Genomic DNA, 24050 nt, shown 5'->3' with positions numbered 1-24050 from the left:
GTTCTCCGTACAGCAATAGTAAGTTAAAATGTTTATCCGGTTATTTTCCGGATTGCATATAAAACTGATTAAAGTAGGATGCTAACTTAGATTATATCTAAAGTTAATAATAATTGATAATAATTAGATTACATTAAAAGTTTTATCGTTTCAGTGTAATTTACTGCAAAAAAAAAATTCAATCAATCTATATCTACAAATAACCTAACAAATTAAATTATAAGTAAGAAAAGGAATAAATTATTAAATTAAGGAATGCGCAATTAGCACAATATATCATAATGATTAGCTTTAAATTTTTTGATTAGCATAATATATCATAATGATTAGCTTTAAATTTTTTGATTAGCACAATATATCATAATGATTAGCTTTAAATTTTTTGATTATTTAAAAGAGAGCAAAGATTTAAAACATATGTTATTTATGTAAAAAAAAATAGATAAACGAAGGGAGAAAAGCATCATATTTCAACTAAACATTCTCAAGTAATCATCAAATAAACATATAAACACTTTAGATAAAACAAATTTAAATAATAATAATAAAAATAAAAGAAAAAAATATTGATTACATTTGTTATTATTTATAAATTTACAAATGGTACTTTGATATTTTTACATTTATAACAACATTTTAAAATGTTAAATTATACAAATTAATTGAGAAAAATGATAGCATAATAATAAATTCAAAGAATTTTATTTGAATTTAAATTTTTTAAAATTTCACTTTTCTAAATAGTTAAGCAGCAAAAAAAAAGGAAAAAAAATTATTTTATAATATTTGTTTGAATGAGACGATTTTTGATTATCACTCTTTCTCTCTTTCTCTCTTTCTCTCTCTCTCTCACTCCCTCTCTCTCTCTCGTCTTCATCCATTAACACTGTTTGTGCATTTTCAAACAAATCAATTTAAATTACTAACACATCAAAAATTGTTTTGAATTATTTTCAAATCTCTTCAACTTTTAAACGAATTTTTCCTTTTTTTTCCGATAATATTCATGAAATGATAACTTTTGTTTCATCAATTAAACAGTAATCACTAATTAATTAATGAATGATTTCCTGCACAAGGAGATAAATTGAACTTTCATTTTCAAATGTTAATTCTTATGATAAGAATCTTATCAGATACAAAGCATATTCTTCATGTTACACTCAAATGACATCATTTGATTAAAATCCACCGAAAAATTTTAAAAAAATTTATATTAGTTTATGCGACAAGTCTACAACCATTAGTAAATTTGAACTGAAAAATTTATAAATTTAAATTAAATAAGCAATTAACAGTTTTATAGGTGCAATTATCATATTGCATTATTAAACAAACTCTTAATGTTTACATTTCGTTTTATTTTCCTCATAACAGTTCTTTTGTAGGATTCATTAACACTTCATTAATTCAAAAGATCATAGTTAAAAATTTGCACTTGAATCTAATGAAATGTCAAAGTTCAAGATAAAGTAATCGATGGTGTTAAAAACATGTACTTCATTTCGCCAATTCCACTTCAAAAATTTACATAAGCTGTAAATGAATCACGAAGTCATATTATTATTAGCAGAGGATATTTCCTAGAATTCTTTCTCGTATCATGTAAGAATATCGAAATGAATGATAAATCGTAATCTGCTAGAAAAATTTCATATGTTCGTTTCTTTTTTCCTTTTTTTTTTTTTTGTCGGAACAAAATCAAATTTGCTAAGCAAGAAATGTCAGTAACAATCATTTAATTATATTTAGCAACCGCAAATCGGCACAATTTACAGACTTCATTAGACTTCCCATGAGAGAGTAAAATTGTTCAAAATCAAAAAGTATACTAAAATTGGTAATTTTATTCTATCAATTCATACAACGAATCGATTTATATTTGTGAATAATAGAATACCATAGGAAATGTTAACGAAGATAAGAAAATTTTTACGAAAAAATCAAATTTTTCATGCCAGAAAAGCCAGCAGTACTGATAGGAAAGAAAATGAAGGGATCAATCAGTAGCTTAATCAAGTTTGTATTTTATCAAATTATCTGCTCCATATGATGAAAATAAACTGAAAGACTTCATTTATTCTAGGTTAAATTCCATACCTGTATAATTTGTCTGCATATACTAATTATTTCAACTGCTCCTTCTAATTTATAAAATATCTAAATTAATATTTACACTTTATTTCAATTTGTCTTTAACAAACATTCAATCATACAAATATGAATGTTATTGCATCATAAAGCACTATTTTCACTGCACAGTATCACTTTGGTCATGTGGGTCGATTGTCATGGAACAATGCACCGTTTTGAAAAGCATTGCTTCAGTTGTTGTTGCATTCGATTCGTGCTGATGTTTAAGGCATCGATTTTGGCGGTAAACAGCGCGAAACATTATGACAAGTATAACAGATAAACAACATGTTAGAGCGAACAATGAAACTGTAATTAAATCTTTGTCCATTCCATTTTCATCTATAATTTAATGACTGGATAATGAATGAATAGTACTGAATGACCAGATGATCATAGAATTTGTGACAAGATCGATTTTCATTGATGAAGGGTATGTTCAGGATGCGATTCAAGAAGCGCGACATAGAGCTGTGCGAATGATGTTTTGTAAATCTAATAATTCTATTTAATGAGAAAAAGACATCTTAGTTTCAGGATTTCTGAAAAGAGCTGGAACTACCCTCAATGCATTCAGGTAGTGAATCACTCCATAGGCCTGACTTCAAACACTCGACGACCTTATTGCTATCTAAGATATAGCCTTCCCAACATTTGAACCACATTTGCACACCGCGCCGAAAAGTGGTACTGGATAGGTCGGAAGTAATATATGCGCCTTTCTGAATGAAAGGTTCAGGACAGGTCACTGAAATAAACGAAGCATTTTATGGGAGGAAATTTGTTGTCGTTTTTGTTATTTTTTTTTTTTTTAAATGCAATGCCAATAACACCACCAGAATTTGGTTTTCTTCATTTTACTGACCCAAAGAAGACTCTTTACTTAATGAAAGAATAAAATTTACATTTCGGAATGCAACTTGGCCATTTGGGTGGGTTCCAGCTAGAACCGGAATGTAATGCAGAATTCAAGCATACCACTGAGGAAGGACCAACCAAACGAGTTGTATCATCCTTTCATCGTAGCTCCAACTATAATTTTAAATGGTAATATATTATTTCGCCCAAACGATTACCTCACATCACTTCAGGAGTGACCTCTATGAAAGTAAACTGGAGAAGTGAATCCCAAATGATCAGCACAAAATGCACCAAATCTAGTGCGTCTTTTTTGACCATATATTCATCCAAAATAAATTGTCTTTCCCTAAATTATCCAAATATTGTTATGCAGTAACTTTACACATTATTCTTATTAAATACCTGGAAGTGGCGCTCTTGGAGAAAAACAGTTTGTTGACTTTCCTTCACAGATAATTCCACTAGCTATGAAATCAAGGAAACGTGAAATTTATTGGCTCGTACAAATATTTCGTGTAGCTGAAACCAAAGTTTCTGCTTAAATGTTGACAAATAAGATGCTGAAAAGATTCGAACTTACTATGAATATCTGATCATATCGTTTAATGCACTTTCTGAACGGTTCCTTATTTTGTTTAACGAATGCATCTTCATTTTTCCTTTCGTTTGGTGCGATCAAGCTTGGATAGGTGAGGAAAAAGCGCATTTTTTTCTATTCTCTATGATTGATGGAGCAGTAATTAGGGAAAAACCGAAAAAATTGTGAAATCTCTAATTCCTGCTATGGAGAGCTTGAAACAGCCTTGAAGATTTTGAAGATTGGATCATGATCTAATATTGTTGTGGTGCTGATTATCAAGTGCCGATTTCGTTTATTCTATTGATGGAAATGAAAATAAAGTTGTGAATAGTGAAAAACGAAAACGACCGCAGTTAGGATATCTGAGACCACTCGGTACATCGTTAACTTCATGAATCTACTGACTGTTAGTACATTGTAATGTGTGCTTCCCCGGTGGATGCAAGGTATTCTGTGCCAAAGCACATCTAAAAAATATATTTACTAGTAATCTTAACCTTACCACTACTAGTTCATTAACACTTTTCTTCGTGTTATCCTGTACGTAATCGAGATCGGATGGTTACTATGGATGATCAATATCCGGAGAGTGAATAATATATCGATATCTCATTAAAACATCTCATTTCAGTAATGTTGAAATTTTTTGCAATTGAGTTCAGCGAAATTGATGAGATCGAATTAAGTCACACCTGACAATCAGCGTATCATTATGTCTGAAGAACCGAGAGTTTCTGGTAGCATTAACACTTAATCCGCAATGAATCAGATGAGGTAGTTCGTACATATGGAACGCTGGTTTTCCATAACACAACTTAGCCGAAAACTATCCACCACAGCATCGTTATTGCCAATCAACAACCATATATCGCCACTTCCAGAGCTATTCAATGTGCAGCGTAAATATACGCTCCTCTAAAATACAAATAAAAACACTTTTTTACAGACGGGGAGAAAAGGAGAATACTTCGTTTATAGAAAACTGAAAAGTGTGAGGTTATCAGTGAGCTTTACAATTCAAGAAATAACGGGGAATCACATCTTTTCGAGGAAAAAAAACAAACAAACCATCACATCTTTGTTTCAATTCCAGTTATTATCGTAAAAATTTCATCTATCCTCTGAGTAAATCGTGTATATTATTGATATAAGAAGTTCGCTGACTGTATCCTTTCTCATAGTCAGATAATCTGAAAAGAAACTTAGAAGATATCTTATATAACTTGGCTAAGATTTATGTAGTTGTTACTGGCCAAGATTTGAGGAGCACAAGTGATGATTAAAGGGATGTATGTGTACAAAAGTGTATCATCGATGACCATTAGGTTTATCATCTATTTAAAGATCAAGCTTCACCAAATTCAATCATACTGTCGTCGCTTCCGCACGGATATATCATTTTTTTTTTTATCACGAATATATCGGATATATCATCCACGGATATATCACTTCCGCACGGACATATCATGAAATTGTGTGGAATGACGAATTTTCATCTAACATGGGTGTGAGGCTGCATTAAATATAATGGGAGCGGGAATAGGACTGTTATTTGCAAAATTGACGTTGGTCGGACAGTGTTGTTGTGTTTACAGGTATGTGCGGTTGTTGTAGTATTTGCTGCAATGTTTTGTCATTGCTGTATCCGGTTAAATACCGGATTGTAGTGTAATTCGTCTATTAGTAATAATGTTTTTTTTACCTCAATACATCTGACCTTTCACATGCTTTATTCTCCAATTTACGGTCTGATTAAATAGATTCGGCTTATTTTTGCTGTACATGTTCTCTTCCAGATTTACCTTCTCCAAACATTTCCTGATGAATATTGTTCAATTATTTGGAAGCACTCACTTTTTGTATTTCGATATCGCTTGACCGTATCTTACACTGTCATCATCATGTTCTTACGCGCATATCTGTTTAATCATTGCTTTTGCATTCATCATCCCGCATTCTTCCTAGAGAAATGTTAGACCTTTCCTTTTCAAATTTACTTTTTTTTGTCGGAGGATGTCGGGATTGGACTTTTGTACTAAGCAGTGCTTTGCATTCGGTTACGTTTTTTCCAGTCTTATACATATTCGGCATCGTTTTTTATTTCGTATTCTCATGATCTACATGTGATTTTATGCATTTTGTTTTCCTCAATGTGTCAATGAACTCGTGATTTTTGTTGTTGTCAGTTTCAGCTAGAGAACTGAAATTCGTTGTTGTTACTTCTGCACTACTTTTTTTTCTAGCTGATTTTCATTTTGTACCATGCGAATCAAGAATGTCGACCATTCTTTAATGACTCTGTGTTTGGTCGATCATATAAACAAAAAAACAAAAAAAAAACAGGCAAGATAACCAGTTGACTAGTCATATGGGTTAAATTTGTTATCCTGCGTGTTTTTTAATTCATGTTTTTGATAAATTGGATATTTCGAAAAGATGAACAGATGTTGAACGGGTGAGATACCTTTCTTTTCTGATGATTGCGCTTTTGTGGTAGAACAAGGCGGGATCATTTAATGCTTTCTTTTTCGTTTCAGGGTTTGATTAGTGTTATTTTTATTCTTTATTACTGTAAAGTGTATGATTGATGATGGCACCCGCTGAAAAAGAGGGAGACGTACAGAATAATGCTGAATGCGATTCGATGAGTGGCAGTGGTACTTACTTTAACTTTCTTCTATTGATAAGCTCAGGTGTTTAATGATTAAGGTGCTTGAAAGGAATTTTATTAAGCCATTAAAGTCGTGAACTGAACTCCACAGATGTGTTATTTCGTTGCTTTGTTGGGGTGATGCACATACGGCCGATGAAAATAAAAATAGGTTTGATTTAGTGATGGGCAGGATATATTGTCTGGTAGCAGGATAGTGATATTGTTAAATAACAGCTTTGCTTCCTACGTGAGATATGAATTCATCAAAAGTGCTAATGTTGCAGTTTCGGTGGATGAATGGGATGCAGGAAAGCAAGTGTACTTTAATTATGTCATTATGTGCAAGGTGGTCAGTTTTGTGAATGATATCAAGGATCGACAGAATTTGGAACTTTCTAGCATAGCTATGAATAATCTGAGTTCACGTGTTCCTTATATCAGCTATAACAGTGATAACAGCATTTTGGATATGTATTTTACGGTATATTCTTTTACTGCGTTATGGATTTAATGGAAATTCAAAAACACTATAAACTTGGCTTAAATCAAGTTTTATAGTGTTCTTGTTCTGAGTAAGAGGAAGTCTTGACTTCATGGACGAGCTTTCCTTCTTTCTATTAAACATCACTGTTGCTTCTTTAATTTTTATGAATTTCTGGAAAACTTTGAGAAAACTTCACCTGATTTATTAGTTCTTTAGAGGGTCGAACCTGTGATGAACATAAGTATTGCGGGCAACGATTTCAAGGTGACGGCATTAACATCCAGTGTTCGACGTACCTTTGCAGATAGTCCGATTTCTCAGCCCAATGCTTGCATTCTTAAAATGCAGCATATTATCAAACGTTTCTCACGACAAATTCATCGACTGCATATTGGTGGCATATCGGATTTTGAGCGTCGACTCGGCTACATTCCAGATCATCAAGTATGAATCTGAACCGTGTTTGCTTTTTCTGTAGTTGCTATTATTGACTTTTAATGACAATATTCCTTTCATCTTATTTTTGAATCTTAGCACAGAGAATTCATTGTATACCTCTAATTATTAACATTATTGATCTACACAACTGACCACTAAAGTGAATTTTTGGTAGCTTCCTTAATCTATATCTTTAACAAAAAACAATACTGATGAAGGTTTGATGTAACGGCGAAGGAGCTCGTGCAGATAGCAGAACATTTTTTGAGTCAGTCATTTTAGTGAAGGTAGCATATCTATTATCATTTTGTAGTATTTGATTATCATATTGGAGGACTTATTGGAGGAGATATCATATTGGAGGAGATACTCCGAAAAAAGCAAGAAGTACCCACCCATCAGAAGTTGTTGTTACAAAATCGTTAGTTATAAGGAAGATGGAAATGAAGATTCTCGCGAGGGACTATAGGACATGCAGTAAAGCAGTGCGAAAAGTTATTTTACAGTAAAGTCAAATGAAGTAAAATTAGCAATAACAATTTTCTGATGAACATTTATTTTGGTGCAAAGCCGTATACATATATATATATATATATATATATTTTTGTAAGACATTGTAGGACAATTTCTGCTTGTTTTTTAATATTTGTGTCGCATATGGACGGTTGTAGCTCAAGTCCTGTTCAGCCATCTACTACACATGGAGAAGTCCTTACGAATAGGATTGATGTGTGAACTAGGATTCATCTGTTATTTGCAGCTTGTATTGAGTCGAGATCTATGTGATGAGTTCGATCGATTAAAAAATGTGGACTCCCTAGTTCTTCGCAATCTTTGTTTGATGTCATCGGTAATCGAATACTGTAAGTTTTTTTTCAGGACTCCCGTTCCGTAAAACATTCACTGATTCAGTTTTCGCGGACTAAACTTTATTATTTCAGGGAGCAGCAACGAATGTTACCTTACCAACCGAATTTCGAGTCTTTGCTTCCATAGTATCTGGTTCGATCATGCCGAAGACATCGACAATTTTGTGGTGAATTTCCTTTTCTTTGTATTCTTAGATAAATGGATGAAACCGCTTAGTTTTCAATAATAAAACTTGAAAACATCTAGGACTTTTAAATACATAACAGTCAAGGATTTATTTGTTGTGGTTTAGGTATTGTTTAGGTATTTAGGTATTATTTTAAACTGAATCGGGTGATATGTCATAACATGAGTTGAAAGTAGGTGGATTATGCAGTAGGTGAGATCACATATGTTCAAGTGATTACCTGAATGTGATAATGATATTAATTACTTCAGGCAATAATTTCCGGAAGCGTCAAAAAATTGTATCTCTCAGATTGCAGCGGAAAAACAATTATGAATATAGGGGGGCGGCTTCGTGCCCTCCCTAACAAGCTTGACATCCTTTATATAGCCATCGATCATCGGACATTTCGAACTGTGGATCAGGCGCGCCAGTTGTTCACGGTATTCTTCTCTTAAATAATAAGTTCATTGAACGTATGCAGTGGTCGAGAATCTAACTGAACGAAAGACGAGGAAGAGGAATTTCCACTAATAATACTAAATATTTTGCTTTTTAGGAAGCGTCTGAGTTAGCCAACAAATTGCATATCTGCGCCTGTTTCTCGCGTTTTGTATGCCAACCTGGTTTCCGAATACTGGTAAATGTTATCTCTTTATTACCGGAATTCCAGCAAATAACTGCAGTGGAATTGGATTTAGGACCTTTACGAAAGAATATGCGAACATATGACCAGTTTTTTTCAGGTAGTTCATTATCTTTTGTCTTCTTGTTTTTAACAATAATTTTATAAAGTATAACTACAGTGGCTTCTTATAGTAACTGATTTGATCTATATGGTGAGCAAATCATAGATGAATCACTATATTCGATTACAGTAGTAAATCGATCAGTATTATCAATCCCCTTTAAGATGATGAATGCTAAAATTTGGGATCCTATGCATTTCACTATGAAATTACAACACTGCACAGATATTTTTACATCTGTCAAAGGCAGATGAACGGAAGTTGGAATATATATTTCCTGCCTAATCAGTTTATGTTAGATTGATTATTCCAGGCCTACCTCAGATGTCACAGCTGCGAGTTCTGCGTTTGTTCGGCTTCCCGATCAACTATGGCTGCATGGACCTTTGGAAATTGATGTTGCGATCTATCGCGGAATTATCACAGATTACGGAATTTTCGGTAATCAATTTGTTAAGAAATATTCGAACCGATGAACTGAAGGCTTTCTGCGGGTCGCTGCCTATCAATCTGAGCACTTTCGCGCTTCATCACGTTCACCAGTTGCAGGATGATCATTTCAGCCTTATTGCTCAGGTACTTTTCTTATGATTCGTTAGAAAATCCCACTCACTTTAAAAGTGCTTTTTGATCTGTAAAGCGTAGTTCTCTTCTTTATGTATGGCGAAATTTACAGCGTTGTCCTAGACTGGACACATTATATGTGCGTGATCTGCGGTCGGTAACATCAGAAGGCATAATGAAAGCTTTGATGGAATTCCGAATGTTGACCAAGATAGCCGTATGTCATTCGGGTCCAGTTACAAAGCAGGCCTACGAATTACTGGCCAATCGTGAAGCTATGCCTCATATCGAAGCCGTTATTTTAGGTGGTAACAGAGATCATCAGAGCGGTAGTAAGTTTTTGCTTTTGTTAACGATGTGTGTGGGTAAAATGTTTTCATCGTAGTGTAGGAGCTGAACATCGTTGGAAATTATCATCTTCCTCTTTGAATGTTAATCATTTGATGGCTGCAAAGTTTTTATTTTTTCAAAATCTGCATAAAAACCTCCTGCTATTGTTTCCTCCATATATACTAGTGCTGACATCTCTGAAGTATTTGTCATTGTTAGGTCGTGGATGTTTTAATGCCACAAACAACATAAGCATTATTTCAGCTGTCCTGAAGGCTTTGCTGCATCGACTACCACAGTTCCGCGTGATCGGCACATGGAATCGATGGCGTGATTGTGAATATCATCTGTGGCGTAGTAGTAAGGCTTATAAAGAATTACTTGACGCGTCGTGCTATGCTGATTGTCCAGGATGTGGCAAAGACGTGAGCCTGATTGATGATGACGATGACATTCCGTAGAGCATGTCATCGAAACTCTTACGATCGCTTTGTGAATAGTTTATAGCTAATTATATAATGATATTATCTGTATAAAAAATGTCATTCATTGACTGATATTCTGAATCTACCTTAGGTTTTTTTATTTAAGAGATGTCTTCGTTGTACATTGTTTATATATCATCACTAATTATTCTTGATGGGTTTAAGCATATTTATTGCTATAGGGAACATAGAATATGGCTATAGATAAAAAAGAAACAGGCCTCCTCTCTCCTTCCGAAAGAGATAAGTGTTATCACATTTTTCTTTTTGTTTGAGTCCATTGCACAGCTGGGGAAAAGCAAAAGTAGATGATTTCATTTTTGAAGACATTAATTGATGTACGGCTTAACCAAGTGCTTGATTCGGTATGCAAGAGGATGGTAAAATATATAAAGATCCAGAATTAGATTATTAATGAAGCTGTTATACCAGTTCATTAATAATTTACCTTTATTACTAATGAGCTATTATGCCAAGTGGTGTTTCCATATTGAAGCTTTATGTTTTTGTCGCTTTACTGTGTGCCATCGAATTATTATTGTCAATCCTTTTTCTCTTTCTGTTTTTTCTGCTCGTTTTACAGCAAACGTTATTTGATCCGTCATTGTATTTCGGTCTATTTCATACCTAAATAAACGGTAAGCTGGACGCAGCTACCACCTATAAGTCACCTTGCATGTGGGAGAGGAGAAATAATCTGCAAAACCAAAAAGATAATTATAAAAGCCTGGATCCGACCTAAGAAGTTTCCAAAAAATGCAGCTATTAAGTCGTTTCTTCTAAGCCTACCAAGCACTTAAGCAAAGCTGCCTATAATGTACTGAACACTTACACCTGTCTTAAGAGGGAGTAGTGAGGGTTCCTATTGTGTATCGTCGCTGTCTTTGCAAACCCATTGTTACCACTGATGGTCACAATAATCAAAGCAGTACATTCAATGCATTTGCCGCTTAAACCAACGATAGAAACATGAAACATATATAAAACGTATGGATGGTACTGGAGAATGGTTTTAATGCTTTTGCTATCTCAAATATTCAAGATTATCCGATGCCAACTATAAAGTCAAAATGGAAGAATGAACAGTTCCATCAAATGGTTTCGACAAATCCTACAACGCACACATATGGTACCGAAACTACAGACAAACAATAACTAGTACTTCCAGATATCTTCACCCTCCGGTATTTCAGCAATTCGATCGGCAAACATTTTGCTTCGTCCTTTCATCATACTTGCTTTATACATACCTTGTTTATCGAAGCAGTGACCTGAAAGATAATTTTTTAGTTTGATGTCTCCAAACATTAACCAGCAGTTGTCTCCCCCTATCTACATTTCCGTCTTGTCGTACACCAGCATTGAGATTTTCAATTTCAAACTAATCCAAAGTCCATTTATGTCTGGAAAAACTGGCGAATTCTAATTGTCCGAAATAACGAAATGCCTTCTACGTTACAAATTAGTTCTTTCTTCTCCTTATTACGTAAAAGAAAGAAAGGGAAGAGAGGGAAACGATGCAAAGCAGTTCATAGATGGAATATCCAGTAGACTTCCTCTTCACAAATAAGGTTTTTTATTCCCTTCTAGTAAATTCAGCGGAAGAATTCGCTTAACATGATGGATGATGGCATCACCGCCATCTATATCAGGAACCCAGAGAATTTCACAGTTTAATTTTCTAGAAAAAAATGGCGTGAGAAACTGTAAGATATTCTCTGTTTCAAAGCACTACGTTATCTATCCAAGAAATGCAATATAGAGATGTAAATAAACATATGATATGGCTTCAAAAGTGTGGAGGCTATTTTCACATATCAACAAAACAATGAATAACTCGCGGGCGGCGCAACAGAATGCCTGACAAAAATTACTATATGAAGTCCAGTAACTGAAAAGTGCCAGAAAGATGCATCATCCCGATTTCAAAACAATCCCAAAAGGATGGTATGAGGTCGATTTGAAGAAAACAGAAAAAAAGGAAAGCATCCCGAACATAAGTAAATGCGTGAATAAACTAGGTAATGGAAAAAATCAAACTGCGGGAAGAGCAGGCTCACCGAGATACGCCATTACAGCTACTGATGCCCATAACGTTTTCTTCTCCCAAATAGCTTTCTTGAAAAAATATTTCAACGTAAATGTTCCCATTTACAGATGACTGATTGTTTGATTGAATGACAAAGTGACCTGGAATAAATGATTTGAAAAAATGAAATATCAAACCTAAATTATCTCACTGGTGTTCTCATCACGCATTGCTTCAAGAACTGTTGCATGCCCCTTTGCCCTTAAACTTTTCATAGTACGCCAATCAGAAATTATAAATGTTGCGGCCAATACGGGCCAAATCCATACAGTTAACATCCGCTTAACGGGAAATCGAAACATCTGAAAATAATCAAAACATTTGAAGTTAGGTTTGGGAAACGAATTATTTAATCAGATCAAATTTCCGTAACAAATTTTCGACAATTTGAACTACTTGAAGAACTTGAATCAGAAAATTTAAGAGTGTTCGACACACCAATCAAACCAAACTACAATATAACTAGTCCAGTTTAAGATTTCCAAAAACCCATTTATGATAGGATCGTCAACCTATAACTTATCTTCTGATTGTAGATAACTTAGGTCCCCTACGGTTACCTTACCCGCGGGTATTACAGTACCCAAGCAATACCACTAAACACGTGATACTTTGCTGGCGATAAATTAGGAGCCGTTAAATACCGGTGAGTGCATGCCAGTCTATCTGGAAGTGAAAGGATGACAATTAGCGGTTTGCCTAGTTGACCGGTAGTATGGAGACGGTGTGATATCTTGTAGTGCAGTGATACTGGGTCCGAGATGTCTTAGAGACTCTAAGAAATGGACGACTGTCCAGTCATTATTGGGCCGGTGCATACCGGTTGATCAGCTTCTTCCTGTTTCATATCTTTTCGGTATCAGAGAACATATATACATATAATCGTCATGTGATAATAAGAAAAAAAAGCGATTATATATAATGCAGGTGTATTTATGACTGATACCTTCGCATCTTCTATACCAGTGGATGACAATGAGGGACACTTCATAGAGGCGCTTATGTCGCAGGTTGACAATGAAGATATCAATGCAATCATAAGGTTACAGAAGAAATCGTAAGATTCTTTTTCTTCCTTTCCGTAAGGGAAATAAAAGTACGCTCCAGCATTATCGAAGCTTTTTACGGTCATATAATTATCGAAAGACGGTCCTGAAGGCGCATGACATACCATATATGTACACGTGATTTATCATGTTTTAACGGGAAGTTTATAAATGGACATGAAGTGTCCATTTCGTGTCAAGACGGAGAGATATGAAGTATGCAGTTCGCATGTAATTATGTTACTCCTACTGCATAATGAAAGCAACACTAACTTAATGCTCACGGTATGTTAAAAAGTAATTTATGCATTTTTAGGTTGACACAATTCGAGAAAACCAATGAAATGCTGACAAATTGCTGTGCCCTATCAGCTAACAGACTTGAAAAAGCACGGAAAGATTTAGCTGAAAACAGACAATTAATACTGGAAATGAAATCCGATTTGGAATCAATTTTTCGGCAAATACGCATTTTTAAGCAAAATTATATTACTAAATATGCCGCTGTTTATAAACACTTCGGTGGGTTTGTTATTAACGTTTAATCAGATGATCAATTATTCGCTTTCTGTTAGATATCGTAAACTATGTTAGTATGGTGCACTCAACTACATCTTTACTATTACATTCAATTATATCTTTAGCATGTTTAGGTAAAGTATTTCATTCATGTGATATTATTTGAAACTGTCATTTTGAACAAATGATTTTCTGACACTATCACTAATATTCTTTCAGAGCAGCAGTATCATGATGAAGAAAGAGATGAGTAGGAAAAGTATATAGGTTCTATTCGAATTTATTCGAAGGATATACAAATTTTGATGATATTTTTAATCTCTTTTGTACTTGCAAGACCTCCAAATACATGATAGAAATAGAGGCAAAACAGTTATTCCACTTCATTCCCGTAATAACCTACTTTTCACTCTATTCCTCCGAAAATAACTATTATGTATAGATGAATTTCCTGCTGTACTCCAACTTGTTTCATGTTTCTTCTCGTTAGTTTTTAGTACATAAGGCTAATAGTCCAAATAGTTTATTTTTTTGTCCGGAATACAAGTCCACCAATTATTAATTATTAAATTAAGAACATTTGTAAATATATTCAGTCCCGGTTTTCATTTTTTTCAAGTTTGATGGCTGCATGGTCGATGAATTAAGACGCTTCTCCCTCCTCTTCTTCTTGATCTTACACTTTGTCGAACTATTATGGCTCTTTTTCCGCCTTTTACGGTGTTCGTGATCGTTATGTTTCTTGCTTTTTCGCTTCATTTTCCGCTTGCTTTCTGCAAATATCAAATCTACCTGAGTTCCTTAATGGGAAGCTGAATCATTCAATGTGAATCATTCTTACTCGTTTCACTAACCTTGCGGGATGAATAATTTGTAGGCTAAGAAAATAACCATACATCAATGACATTTCCGTTCTAAGTGACAAATATCGCATTTTATAAGTGCTGTAACTGTATGTGTATAAAGTATGATACTACCTTCGTACCTTTGGCAGTAAGTGGTGTCTCGTATTCGGACTCTGAACTTGTGGAAGAGATGTCTGTACAGCGTCCTCCGCTAGGTCGCAGGAAATTGTAACATTGAAATGGAAGATGTCCAGGATAACCACATTTTCGACAAGCACCTGTTGTCATCTTTTGATTTCTTATCCCACCATACATATCTGTTGCAACATAACTTTTTTCACTTCATTTCTAATTAATGTAACCCACCCCATTCACCCTAGACTTGAGAATTTTAATAAGGAATGGTACCAGGATCCCGTCATTAAACTTATAACAACTTACCCGTGCGCATAACCGAACTTCCTGGTTGCTCAGGACGGTTCGGTAATTCTTTGTATTCCAAGCTGCTCATATGAATGTTCGAAAGGACAGGGTTATTTGGAAGGGAAGTATCGAATATTCAAGAAACTGAAAGAATGATAGATCTGTGCATCCACAGTGATCCGTGATATGTTAAATCGAGAAAGTTCCAACGACCAATATTGATCGTCGGCCTCATCCATATATCAGGATCATCTTAATTATGTTTCATATGCTTATTTACTATCTCATGGCATAAATTATAGGGTATAAGCAGATTTTTCTAATTTGTCCTTTTGAAGCCGGGAAAAAGTCGGAAATTCAATAAACACTGCAAATGGAACATTTTATAGAAAATTATAGATCGCAAAAAAAATTTAAGTCAAGGAATTCGCTGAGAAAATTCTATTCCAAATAGTCGGAAATGATATTTGTCTCTCTTTAGAAGGCAGAAATGTGATATAATGATGAGATGAACAACGGTGCAGTACTTCAAAAAAGGGATAAGAATTTATTTTAAAAATCTTATCATTTCAAAAGTCGACTTGATCAAGTCAAATCCGAGTGACATCTACACTGCTTATTATTGTCATTTGGGATACTAAACATCCGGACATATTAAATGTCCGTATGCAATATGTTCAAATTCGTTAAAATACTACCACCAAACGGGTATCTCTCATGTCTTCCCAATCAATACCTGGATAGAGAAAGATATTGCGTCCCCCTCCCTCAACGGGCGAATCGGTATTTTGCGATGGGCCGGCCTTCGTATAAAAGATTCGTCCACGATATGCCACCAGCATTTCCCAATGAAAAAGAAATACCGCGTATACCTTCGGATACTTCACTGGTTTATCCATGTAGTATCCATCCACTGGATAATTGCATCAAGATAATCATATTAAAGTGATCATTGGTAAGATTTGACTAACTTTTCGAATGCAACAAATTAGTCTTCAGGATGGAACACTTTCATGGTCTACCAAAAGTTTTGGTAAAATTTCTGGGAGTTCTGAGAAACCACATTATGCAAGATTCTGTTAGTGTAAATGGAAGGGTTTTATGTAGGGTTTTTTTTCCATTATGAGTAGAATTCATCCACTCTATTTGAACCTCTCTGTGCCTAAAAATTATCAGAACATAATATTTCCATTAAAGTGACCAAACAGTTAAGCAAAATTTAATCCGGCGGAAATATATAATGAAATAATTAGTATGCAATGGCATAAACGCATGGTTGCTTACTATTTGTTAAGTAGAAATTACGGATTACTATTCGTTCCGTATAACTATTCCCGAAATTAGCTGAAGTAACTTCTTTCCAAAAAAAAGGGAAGAAGCTGCAAGTTTATTTTCTATTGTATTTATTCTGTTGATTCCTTTTCTCGTTGAAATTAAATTTCTTCAACACCACTCACACTATCCATTTCCTGATCCGGTATCGACGCTAATCTGTTATTCTACTGAATAGCTTCCCAGTTGCTTCATTGACAATTTCGTTACTGATTACAATAATCCGGCGGTGGTTTTGTCACAAATGCTGGACAAGTCGTCATCAATAATCTCATTCATTTACCATATAAATCCCTTCAACCATTTCCGCTTTTTTTTTTTGCTTCAACCATTTCAAGCACCACAATTTCAATAGCACTTTGTTCCCTCTGCTCATTGCTCAAAATGTCATCTGTTAATGTGTGTAATAACTCTCAGCTAAGATTGCTGACATTATTATAACCATAAACGTCAGCTCATGAAAGAAGAATGTTAGGAAGGAATTTTGTTAGATGCATGTGAAGATTCAAAAGAGCTCCAAAATAAAATGAAATATGACTTGTTGAACTTCTTCAACTTACTATTGCATGTTAATGTTTCGAAAAAACAAAAGCAAGTAGAGAGTGCAAAAGGTCAAACATTACTAGCAGCATTGAAAGAAGTAATATGATGGGTGAATCAAGATTATCATGAAGCAGAGTATTGTCACCTGTTCGAAAAAATATTAGTTGAAAAGATATCATAAAGCAAAAGTAACATTAGCTGAGAGATCACATAACTAGCTGTTGTATCTCAAAAGACAATATTCTAAAGTTTAGACAATTTCAAATATCGGTTACACACGTTCTCTTCAATTCATTCAAACTCGTTAAATAAAAAACAAAAAGAAAAAAAAGTTCAGTATTCCAACTTGTCATTAAGAATCATTTTGAAAATTAAAAATTGATTTCGAAAAAAATGGAAAGACAAAAACACAAAAGTCATTAAATATCGTTGTATTCTTTCATTCATTACTAAGAATATCACCTGAATCCTTTATTCAAATCTTTTTTGCTCAAATTTACACATTTCCATTGAATTTTATCAATATTTTATGCAGTAGAAAATAAGCGATGTCTATATCATCACATATTATAAATTAAATTGATGGCATAAATTTGTTTGAGCAAAATTCTTGATGGAAGTTATTTCTGGGAATTTTTTAGTAGTGTATTGTTAATGTTACTGGTACTGATACTAGTACTGCTGCTGGTATCTGGTACTGGCAATAGTACTGGTACTGGTATTGATACCGGTACTGGCACTGATATTAGTATTGGTACTGGTATTGGTATTGATTAAGTGGAAATTTTTTGTATTCTTGGAAGTACCTTGCGCAACGTGATAAAAGTTGCGAATTTCTCTTTATTACCACTTTAAACTTGAACTCGGATGATTAAACCGTTGGCTGGGAACGTAGCATAATAATTAATTACAAAATACAAAATTAACACATAAATTTGATGCCAAAATTATCTCCCCAAGATGAACTTCGAAAACACCAATCTGCAGAATAGAAGAAAGAACGAAGTTCTACTACTATCTGCAGGGTATATATCCTCCAAGGATTGTTTTTTACGAATACAACGATTAGCGCCTTTGTTAGCTCATGCTGATAAAGCACTCTTTGTTAGCGCACATTTCTAAAGGCTTTGTTAGCATACATCAGTGGAGGGCTCTTTGGATACAATGCTAAACAATGAGCACATATACAATTCTATCCAGTGATAGCGCCCTACCCATACAGAAAAGTATTTGGATGATTTCTAAATCTTAGTAACGATCCAACATTGTACATGCAAATTAATACATCATTACATATTCACTTATGATTCTTTATATTTTCCTTTATAATGGAAATTCTTTGCGTTTTATTCGCGACAACTGGTACTGATACTGGTACTGGTACTAGTACTGGTATTAGTAGTGGTACTAGTACTAGTGTTTGTGATAATATAAGAGTGAAATTAAATATTCAATCATTAGAAAAAATATTTAGATTATTCATTGGGAATCAGCTGGGTAAATCTTTCTTTCTACTTCGTTCTACGCTAATGGTAGTGGAACTTATAGCTTTCTTTTCTTTTTTTTTTTTTTTTTCTAAATATCGGATAACATGAAACAAAAAAGAGCGGGATATCTAATAAGTGATCTCAGAATGAATGAATACAATGCTTCAGTGTTCTTCATTGTATAATCAATAAAGGGTTGCTTATCACTTTATTTCATACATCTCAATTGAATGCTGATATAGTTTTCCGGAATGAATTTGCCTTTTACATTAAATTCCCGTACTCAAATGAAGCAGGATATACTTTTTATGTGTTGTTGCAATTTGAGAAATTTCAGGGAGTAGAAGGGAATCTTTTTTTTTTTCGTTCATCAAATAACTAACTTATTATATTGATTTTTCATAGCAGTCTATCGTTCCCCTTAAATTTTAACAAAATTTAATTTTCAAGGTATGGCGGAATCTTTGCCTGGAACTTCTTCAACTCCAGCAAAAACTCCTTCAAAAGATGAAACTGATCTTGAATTGTTATACCTAAGTTTCAGCCGTAATTTAGAGTAAGTGTAATGGCGCAAAGTAAATCATATATGAATTAGACAACTTAAGCGCAATTGTCTATCATTTAATTTCCATTATGTGGTGTATAAATGAAATGAGATGAAATTTGATGAGTTCAAATGAAATAATTTCCAATTTTCCTTGCGAAATTTACCTTATTTCATTCAATTTCCAATTTTCCGTATTTACCTAACTATACTACCACTGTTCACGTACGTAAGTCACATTGCTAAGTAAATATCTACTCACTAATATATTACTTTACAATTGAATTTTTTCCACTCATTCATTAACTTACACTTATTTCGATCATTTTGTATTTTTAGTAGATTAACTACTGCTGGTAATTATGGTTTCACTGTATATAGAACAATGGATAATGAAACACCACGTATGTACTATGAACTTTGTCGACGACCACTTCAAAAAGAGTATACGCTAAGTAAGATTACTCATAATATAATTTAATCCTTATCAATAAGTGAAAAAAAATTGTCATCTAATATCATTCCCTTCTTTTAACAATCATTCATGTCATAATTCATTTTGAAATTTACAGTTATCAATGATGTCATCCTGATTGAATGCTTTCCTCCGATACATAAATATGCAGTGGTATTAGGCAAATTTCCATGTGCATTACATTTCTATGATATAACACGTAATTCATGTACCGGTATAACTCATTTTCCGGGACGAATTCTTAGCATAAAATCATGTTCACAGGTGATTGTTTAGGATTTATTCAGTAATTTATTGAATCAAAAGAAAATTGTAATTCTTCCATTTTTGCTTTGAAAATTTTTCTAATTTGACTAATTGGAAATAGTACGGTCAATTAGGCTATCTTACATTTCAATTAATGATAACATACACCTCAAAATATTTGATATTTCTCAACTATCTATGATAATGGATAATATCTAACAGTTATTTAAATCATAAGATAGGGTCAAGTTAAATGATAAAGATTACACCTCAAAATGGATCAAACTTGAATTAAACTTCGTTTTTCATCAAAAATCTTGAAAAGAGTTAATGAGCTACAGGTGATAGCTGTTGGTCTTGAAACTGAAATACAATGTTTTCGCATGTATTACGTAAGTTAATCCGGTTTTTTTTTTTACCTACTTTTCAGCATTTTTCTTCCTCTTTCCAGTTTTTTCTCCTGTTCAATATTTCACATATTAAGCAAAAATAATAAGCCAATATTCAAAAAAAAAAAAACTTTATTTCATCTCCCAAGTCAGTAACACAACATGCAGCATGCAATGCCAATCGGAATCAAATTGACCAATGACCAGAAGATAGAAGATCAGAAAGCATTGACCAGAAGATTTCATACATAGTAAGAAGATACTTTATGGAAAAAATAAAAAAAGCAATTGACATTCTTACATCATTTGCAGTTTTAGAGTAGCTTTGCTGATCTTCAATATTATGATGATATTGTATATCTTAAAACTCCACCCAATTTTTCGGTTCTTATGGATTTAACGGGTGAAGAAAGACCCCAGATTGCTTATCCGGATTCTTCTACCACAGGTTTTGGTGAGTAACCAAATTTCCAAAACTGGTTTTTAACCGAAACTTAGTGTAGGAATAGGAAGTTACAAATTTTACAATTTCAATCTTTGCATTCCTAAATGAGTTTGAACTTTCTTGACCATTTGCAGACGGTTAATATCAACCATGCGGCTAACAACAACAAATGACAACAATTGACAACAAATGACAACAAATAACAATAAACAACAATAAACAACAACAAACAACAACAAACAACAACAAACAACAACAAACAACAAGCAACAACAGCAACAAACAACAACAAAAAACAACAGCAGCAAAAATAATAATAATGATGATGGTAATGATAATGATAATAATAATGATAGTTATGATGGTAGTGATAATAATGATAAACAATAATAATAATAACAGCAATAACGACAACAATAACAATGACAATAACAAGTAACAATAACAATAACAGAATAAAAACAGTAACGGAATAGTAGTAATAATAATAAGAAAGTAACAGTAACAATATAGCTACAACAAAACAATAGTAAAGTAACAGTAACAGTGACAAAATAACAACAACAACAGCAAAATAACAATAACAATATAACAATGACAAAATGATGATAACAACAGTAACAACGACAGTAACAACAACTATAACAACAGTAAACAACAACAACAATAACGGGAATAGTAATATTATTCAAATTTCCCATTTCCTTATTAAAAACTTAGAACATTTGAATAATACATTCTTTTTTTTTGGCTCTTAATCTGAAGGTATAAAATATTTAATATTTTATTTTTTTATTAATTTATTTTTTCTTTTAGTTGCTATACACGATATTTGCTCTCATTTACATGCAAAAAAATTGATAAATGCTCATAATCATCCGATAGCAGCGTTATGTTTAAACAATGATGCGACAATGGTCGCAACAGCATCAAATATTGCTACAGTAATTCGTATTCATAATGTGCGCAGATGTGAATGTATTTTTGTGTTTCGCCGAGGAATAGCTCGGTAACTTTTACCGCCCTTCTCATAATAATAGTTAATGATAAATGAAGTAAAAATTGAGACACTTGGAAGTTGTGTCATTTTCAGTTTTTTTTTCTCTGACTACAGATTTCAAACAATCCTAAATTAATTATTCCATTAATTAGTTATAAAAGCAATAAATTAATGATTCCGCTAATGAGTTTTACTTTCTTGGGACATTGCATGTATGAGATTATTTCATCAATAGACTAAATGGAATTCATTTTGATTACATTTACGACTAATCAGGAATGGTATTAATTACCTAATGATATGATATGATAATTTAATTTCCTATTTATGTCAGTCTAACATAAATGATGACTAAGTAGATGATTTGAGAACTGAATCTTAAATGGAAATGAAATTTTCACGAGATAAATTTATATCTCTCATGCACATACATTTTCTACTAACCGGATTTGTTCTCCAGTGTATCTCTTCAGGTCTGTAACCGTACATTCAATGGCCTTTAGTGCTGATTCCAGATTCCTTTGTTTAACCAGTAATACGGAAACCATTCATGTATTTAAACTTGAAGGAACTTTACCAAAACTCCTTCTACTGGAAGATGAAGTAGCACTGCAAATAGAGTTAGTTTTACAGAAAAAAAGGAATTGAAAATTAGAAATGAAATCGAATATTCAAAAATTGAATCAAATTGAAATTTTTATTTCTAATGTAATCATTTTAATACATTAAATGGCAAATTTTGAATTGTTAAAGATTTGTTTTTTTTTTTTAACAAATTGTGAATTTATAATAATCGAATGTTTGGCTGGCTTACTTGTTACAGAGAACGGACAGCACCGCCTCAACCCTTTCGTTGGAGTGATTATTTAGCTGGGTCTAGTCGTGCTGCAGCGGAATATTTAGCACCAACGAGAGATTTTGCTTCAGCAATTTTACCGGAGATTGGAAATTTGAATGTAGCTGGTTTAAAAAAGTATGCCAACAACAGCGAGAAAAAAAAACTTATTCAATTTAAATATATCTTTGGGTGGATAAATGCCAAATTGATCATTCAGTACCGACTTTTGACCTCAAATGTTTCATTTTATTTTTTAGGATTGGCGGTAGATTGCATCTATTAGCAGCTACTTCTACCAGGAAATTCTTCTCATTTGAAATCAGCGAAGAAGGGGGCATTGCTAAATTGATAAATAATGGTGGAAAGCTTAGTACTAAGGTATATCCTTGATCAAAGCTGTTATGTATTCAATTAGAGATAAAACTAAGCTAATTTAAATATAAAACATGTTTAAATATGAGTAAATGGGTGTGTATATATTTGATTATATTTAATATAATTTAAATAGAAATATGAATTATTTTATTTGAGCTAATTATTCTATTCGAGAATACCTTCATAAAATCTTACCTTATATTTTAAGACGATAAAGGAAGTTTACAGTGATAATTGGGTAATATTAATTGTCAAAAAAGAAAAGTTGGATTAATGTGCCTTATTTTTTTTCCAGGCCAGAGGTTCTAAAATGTTTTTTAACCTTTTCTTTTTTTTTGTTTTTTGTTAAGTATAAAGTAATATACTTTTCAGGCAATATCGTGAAGTTTAAATTCGAATAAAATGACCAAAAGCGATGAAAGTTTGATAGTCTGATGATTGGGCTAATTTGATAGTTATCTGTAAAAATCTCGAAGTTTGTGATGCAAATTATTGATTGTTTTATCCCAATTAGGATCTTAAATGATAAGCAATAATTGAAAGTAGCGGAGAAATTTGAATGGTACATTATCTAAATGTGTTACATTGATAATAAATTATCAATGTAACATCATGAAAGTTAATAATATTTATCATATCGGCTTTATCTACTCTTTTTATGATTTCATTCCTTTTCTGGCTATATGCATGTGTGTATAAAATATATCCTGATATCCTGAAGTATATCCCGATATCCTGAAGTATATCCCGATATCCTGAAGTATATCTTTATATCCTGAAGTATATCCCGAGATTTTTATTTCTTTGGTATATTATTGGTACATGTATTGCATAATCTATCATAATATGATAATATTTAGTGTTTTTCCCATGAAATGATTATATGCTTCAGATTACTGTATAATGATTCAGTAAGAAGGAATCAAGCAACCATCAAGAATTAAATTGATTGTCGCATATCTTTGACAGTGGGCTTATCACTTTTTATCTGTTTGTTTTGCCATATGGTTTTTATAGGTTGGTATTATATGTAATTAATGAGTGGTGACAATGATGGATTAATTTTATTCAGGAAACCTGATTGAAAGTATTGCCATAAGTACTAGTTAATTTATTTTATGTCTTTCTTAAGAGCATTTTA

At 33.0% G+C, this 24050-nt stretch overlaps 7 protein-coding genes across 7 annotated transcripts; 4 read left to right on the top strand and 3 right to left on the bottom strand.

Moving 5' to 3' along the window:
* Nucleotides 1-2251: 2251 nt before the first annotated feature.
* Nucleotides 2252-3700, bottom strand: LOAG_04477 (hypothetical protein; the record flags this gene model as incomplete). Its single annotated transcript, XM_020446604.1, has 5 exons — nucleotides 2252-2475; nucleotides 2696-2881; nucleotides 3039-3147; nucleotides 3397-3459; nucleotides 3575-3700. The coding sequence occupies 5 exons, from the start codon at nucleotides 3698-3700 to the stop codon at nucleotides 2252-2254; spliced, it is 708 nt and encodes a 235-aa protein (XP_020303085.1).
* A 2404-nt stretch (nucleotides 3701-6104) lies between these two features.
* LOAG_04476 (hypothetical protein) lies at nucleotides 6105-10500 on the top strand. Its single transcript, XM_020446603.1, has 10 exons — nucleotides 6105-6231; nucleotides 6512-6708; nucleotides 6928-7155; nucleotides 7910-8012; nucleotides 8091-8185; nucleotides 8458-8628; nucleotides 8745-8931; nucleotides 9248-9510; nucleotides 9611-9830; nucleotides 10093-10500. The coding sequence occupies exons 1-10, from the start codon at nucleotides 6162-6164 to the stop codon at nucleotides 10287-10289; spliced, it is 1731 nt and encodes a 576-aa protein (XP_020303084.1). The 5' UTR covers nucleotides 6105-6161; the 3' UTR covers nucleotides 10290-10500.
* A 640-nt stretch (nucleotides 10501-11140) lies between these two features.
* Nucleotides 11141-12509, bottom strand: LOAG_04475 (hypothetical protein). The gene is made up of 2 exons (XM_003140012.2): nucleotides 12374-12509; nucleotides 11141-11584 (listed from the first exon to the last, which is right to left on the bottom strand). The coding sequence occupies exons 1-2, from the start codon at nucleotides 12462-12464 to the stop codon at nucleotides 11469-11471; spliced, it is 207 nt and encodes a 68-aa protein (XP_003140060.1). The 5' UTR covers nucleotides 12465-12509; the 3' UTR covers nucleotides 11141-11468.
* Nucleotides 12510-13327: 818 nt separating this feature from the next.
* LOAG_04474 (hypothetical protein) lies at nucleotides 13328-14472 on the top strand. The gene is made up of 3 exons (XM_020446602.1): nucleotides 13328-13459; nucleotides 13765-13970; nucleotides 14187-14472. The coding sequence occupies exons 1-3, from the start codon at nucleotides 13338-13340 to the stop codon at nucleotides 14219-14221; spliced, it is 363 nt and encodes a 120-aa protein (XP_020303083.1). The 5' UTR covers nucleotides 13328-13337; the 3' UTR covers nucleotides 14222-14472.
* On the bottom strand, nucleotides 14416-15492 carry LOAG_04473 (hypothetical protein). The gene is made up of 3 exons (XM_003140010.2): nucleotides 15254-15492; nucleotides 14953-15129; nucleotides 14416-14740 (listed from the first exon to the last, which is right to left on the bottom strand). Exons 1-3 carry the CDS (start codon nucleotides 15321-15323, stop codon nucleotides 14538-14540), a joined length of 450 nt encoding a protein of 149 aa, XP_003140058.1. The 5' UTR covers nucleotides 15324-15492; the 3' UTR covers nucleotides 14416-14537.
* A 401-nt stretch (nucleotides 15493-15893) lies between these two features.
* LOAG_04472 (hypothetical protein) lies at nucleotides 15894-16184 on the top strand (the record flags this gene model as incomplete). The annotated part of the gene is made up of 1 exon (XM_003140009.2): nucleotides 15894-16184. One exon carries the CDS (start codon nucleotides 15894-15896, stop codon nucleotides 16182-16184), a length of 291 nt encoding a protein of 96 aa, XP_003140057.2.
* Nucleotides 16185-19049: 2865 nt separating this feature from the next.
* Nucleotides 19050-22924, top strand: LOAG_04471 (hypothetical protein; the record flags this gene model as incomplete). Its single annotated transcript, XM_003140008.1, has 8 exons — nucleotides 19050-19153; nucleotides 19481-19596; nucleotides 19714-19880; nucleotides 20570-20705; nucleotides 21513-21705; nucleotides 22170-22316; nucleotides 22520-22669; nucleotides 22792-22924. 8 exons carry the CDS (start codon nucleotides 19050-19052, stop codon nucleotides 22922-22924), a joined length of 1146 nt encoding a protein of 381 aa, XP_003140056.1.
* Between the last annotated feature and the right edge of the window lie 1126 nt (nucleotides 22925-24050).

The sequence above is a fragment of the Loa loa genome (genome assembly GCF_000183805.2).
Source record: "Loa loa unplaced genomic scaffold supercont3.461, whole genome shotgun sequence".
NCBI lineage: Eukaryota > Metazoa > Nematoda > Chromadorea > Rhabditida > Onchocercidae > Loa > Loa loa.
The sequence above is the reverse complement of the archived record's forward strand: the minus strand, read 5'-3'. Positions and strand labels throughout refer to the sequence as shown.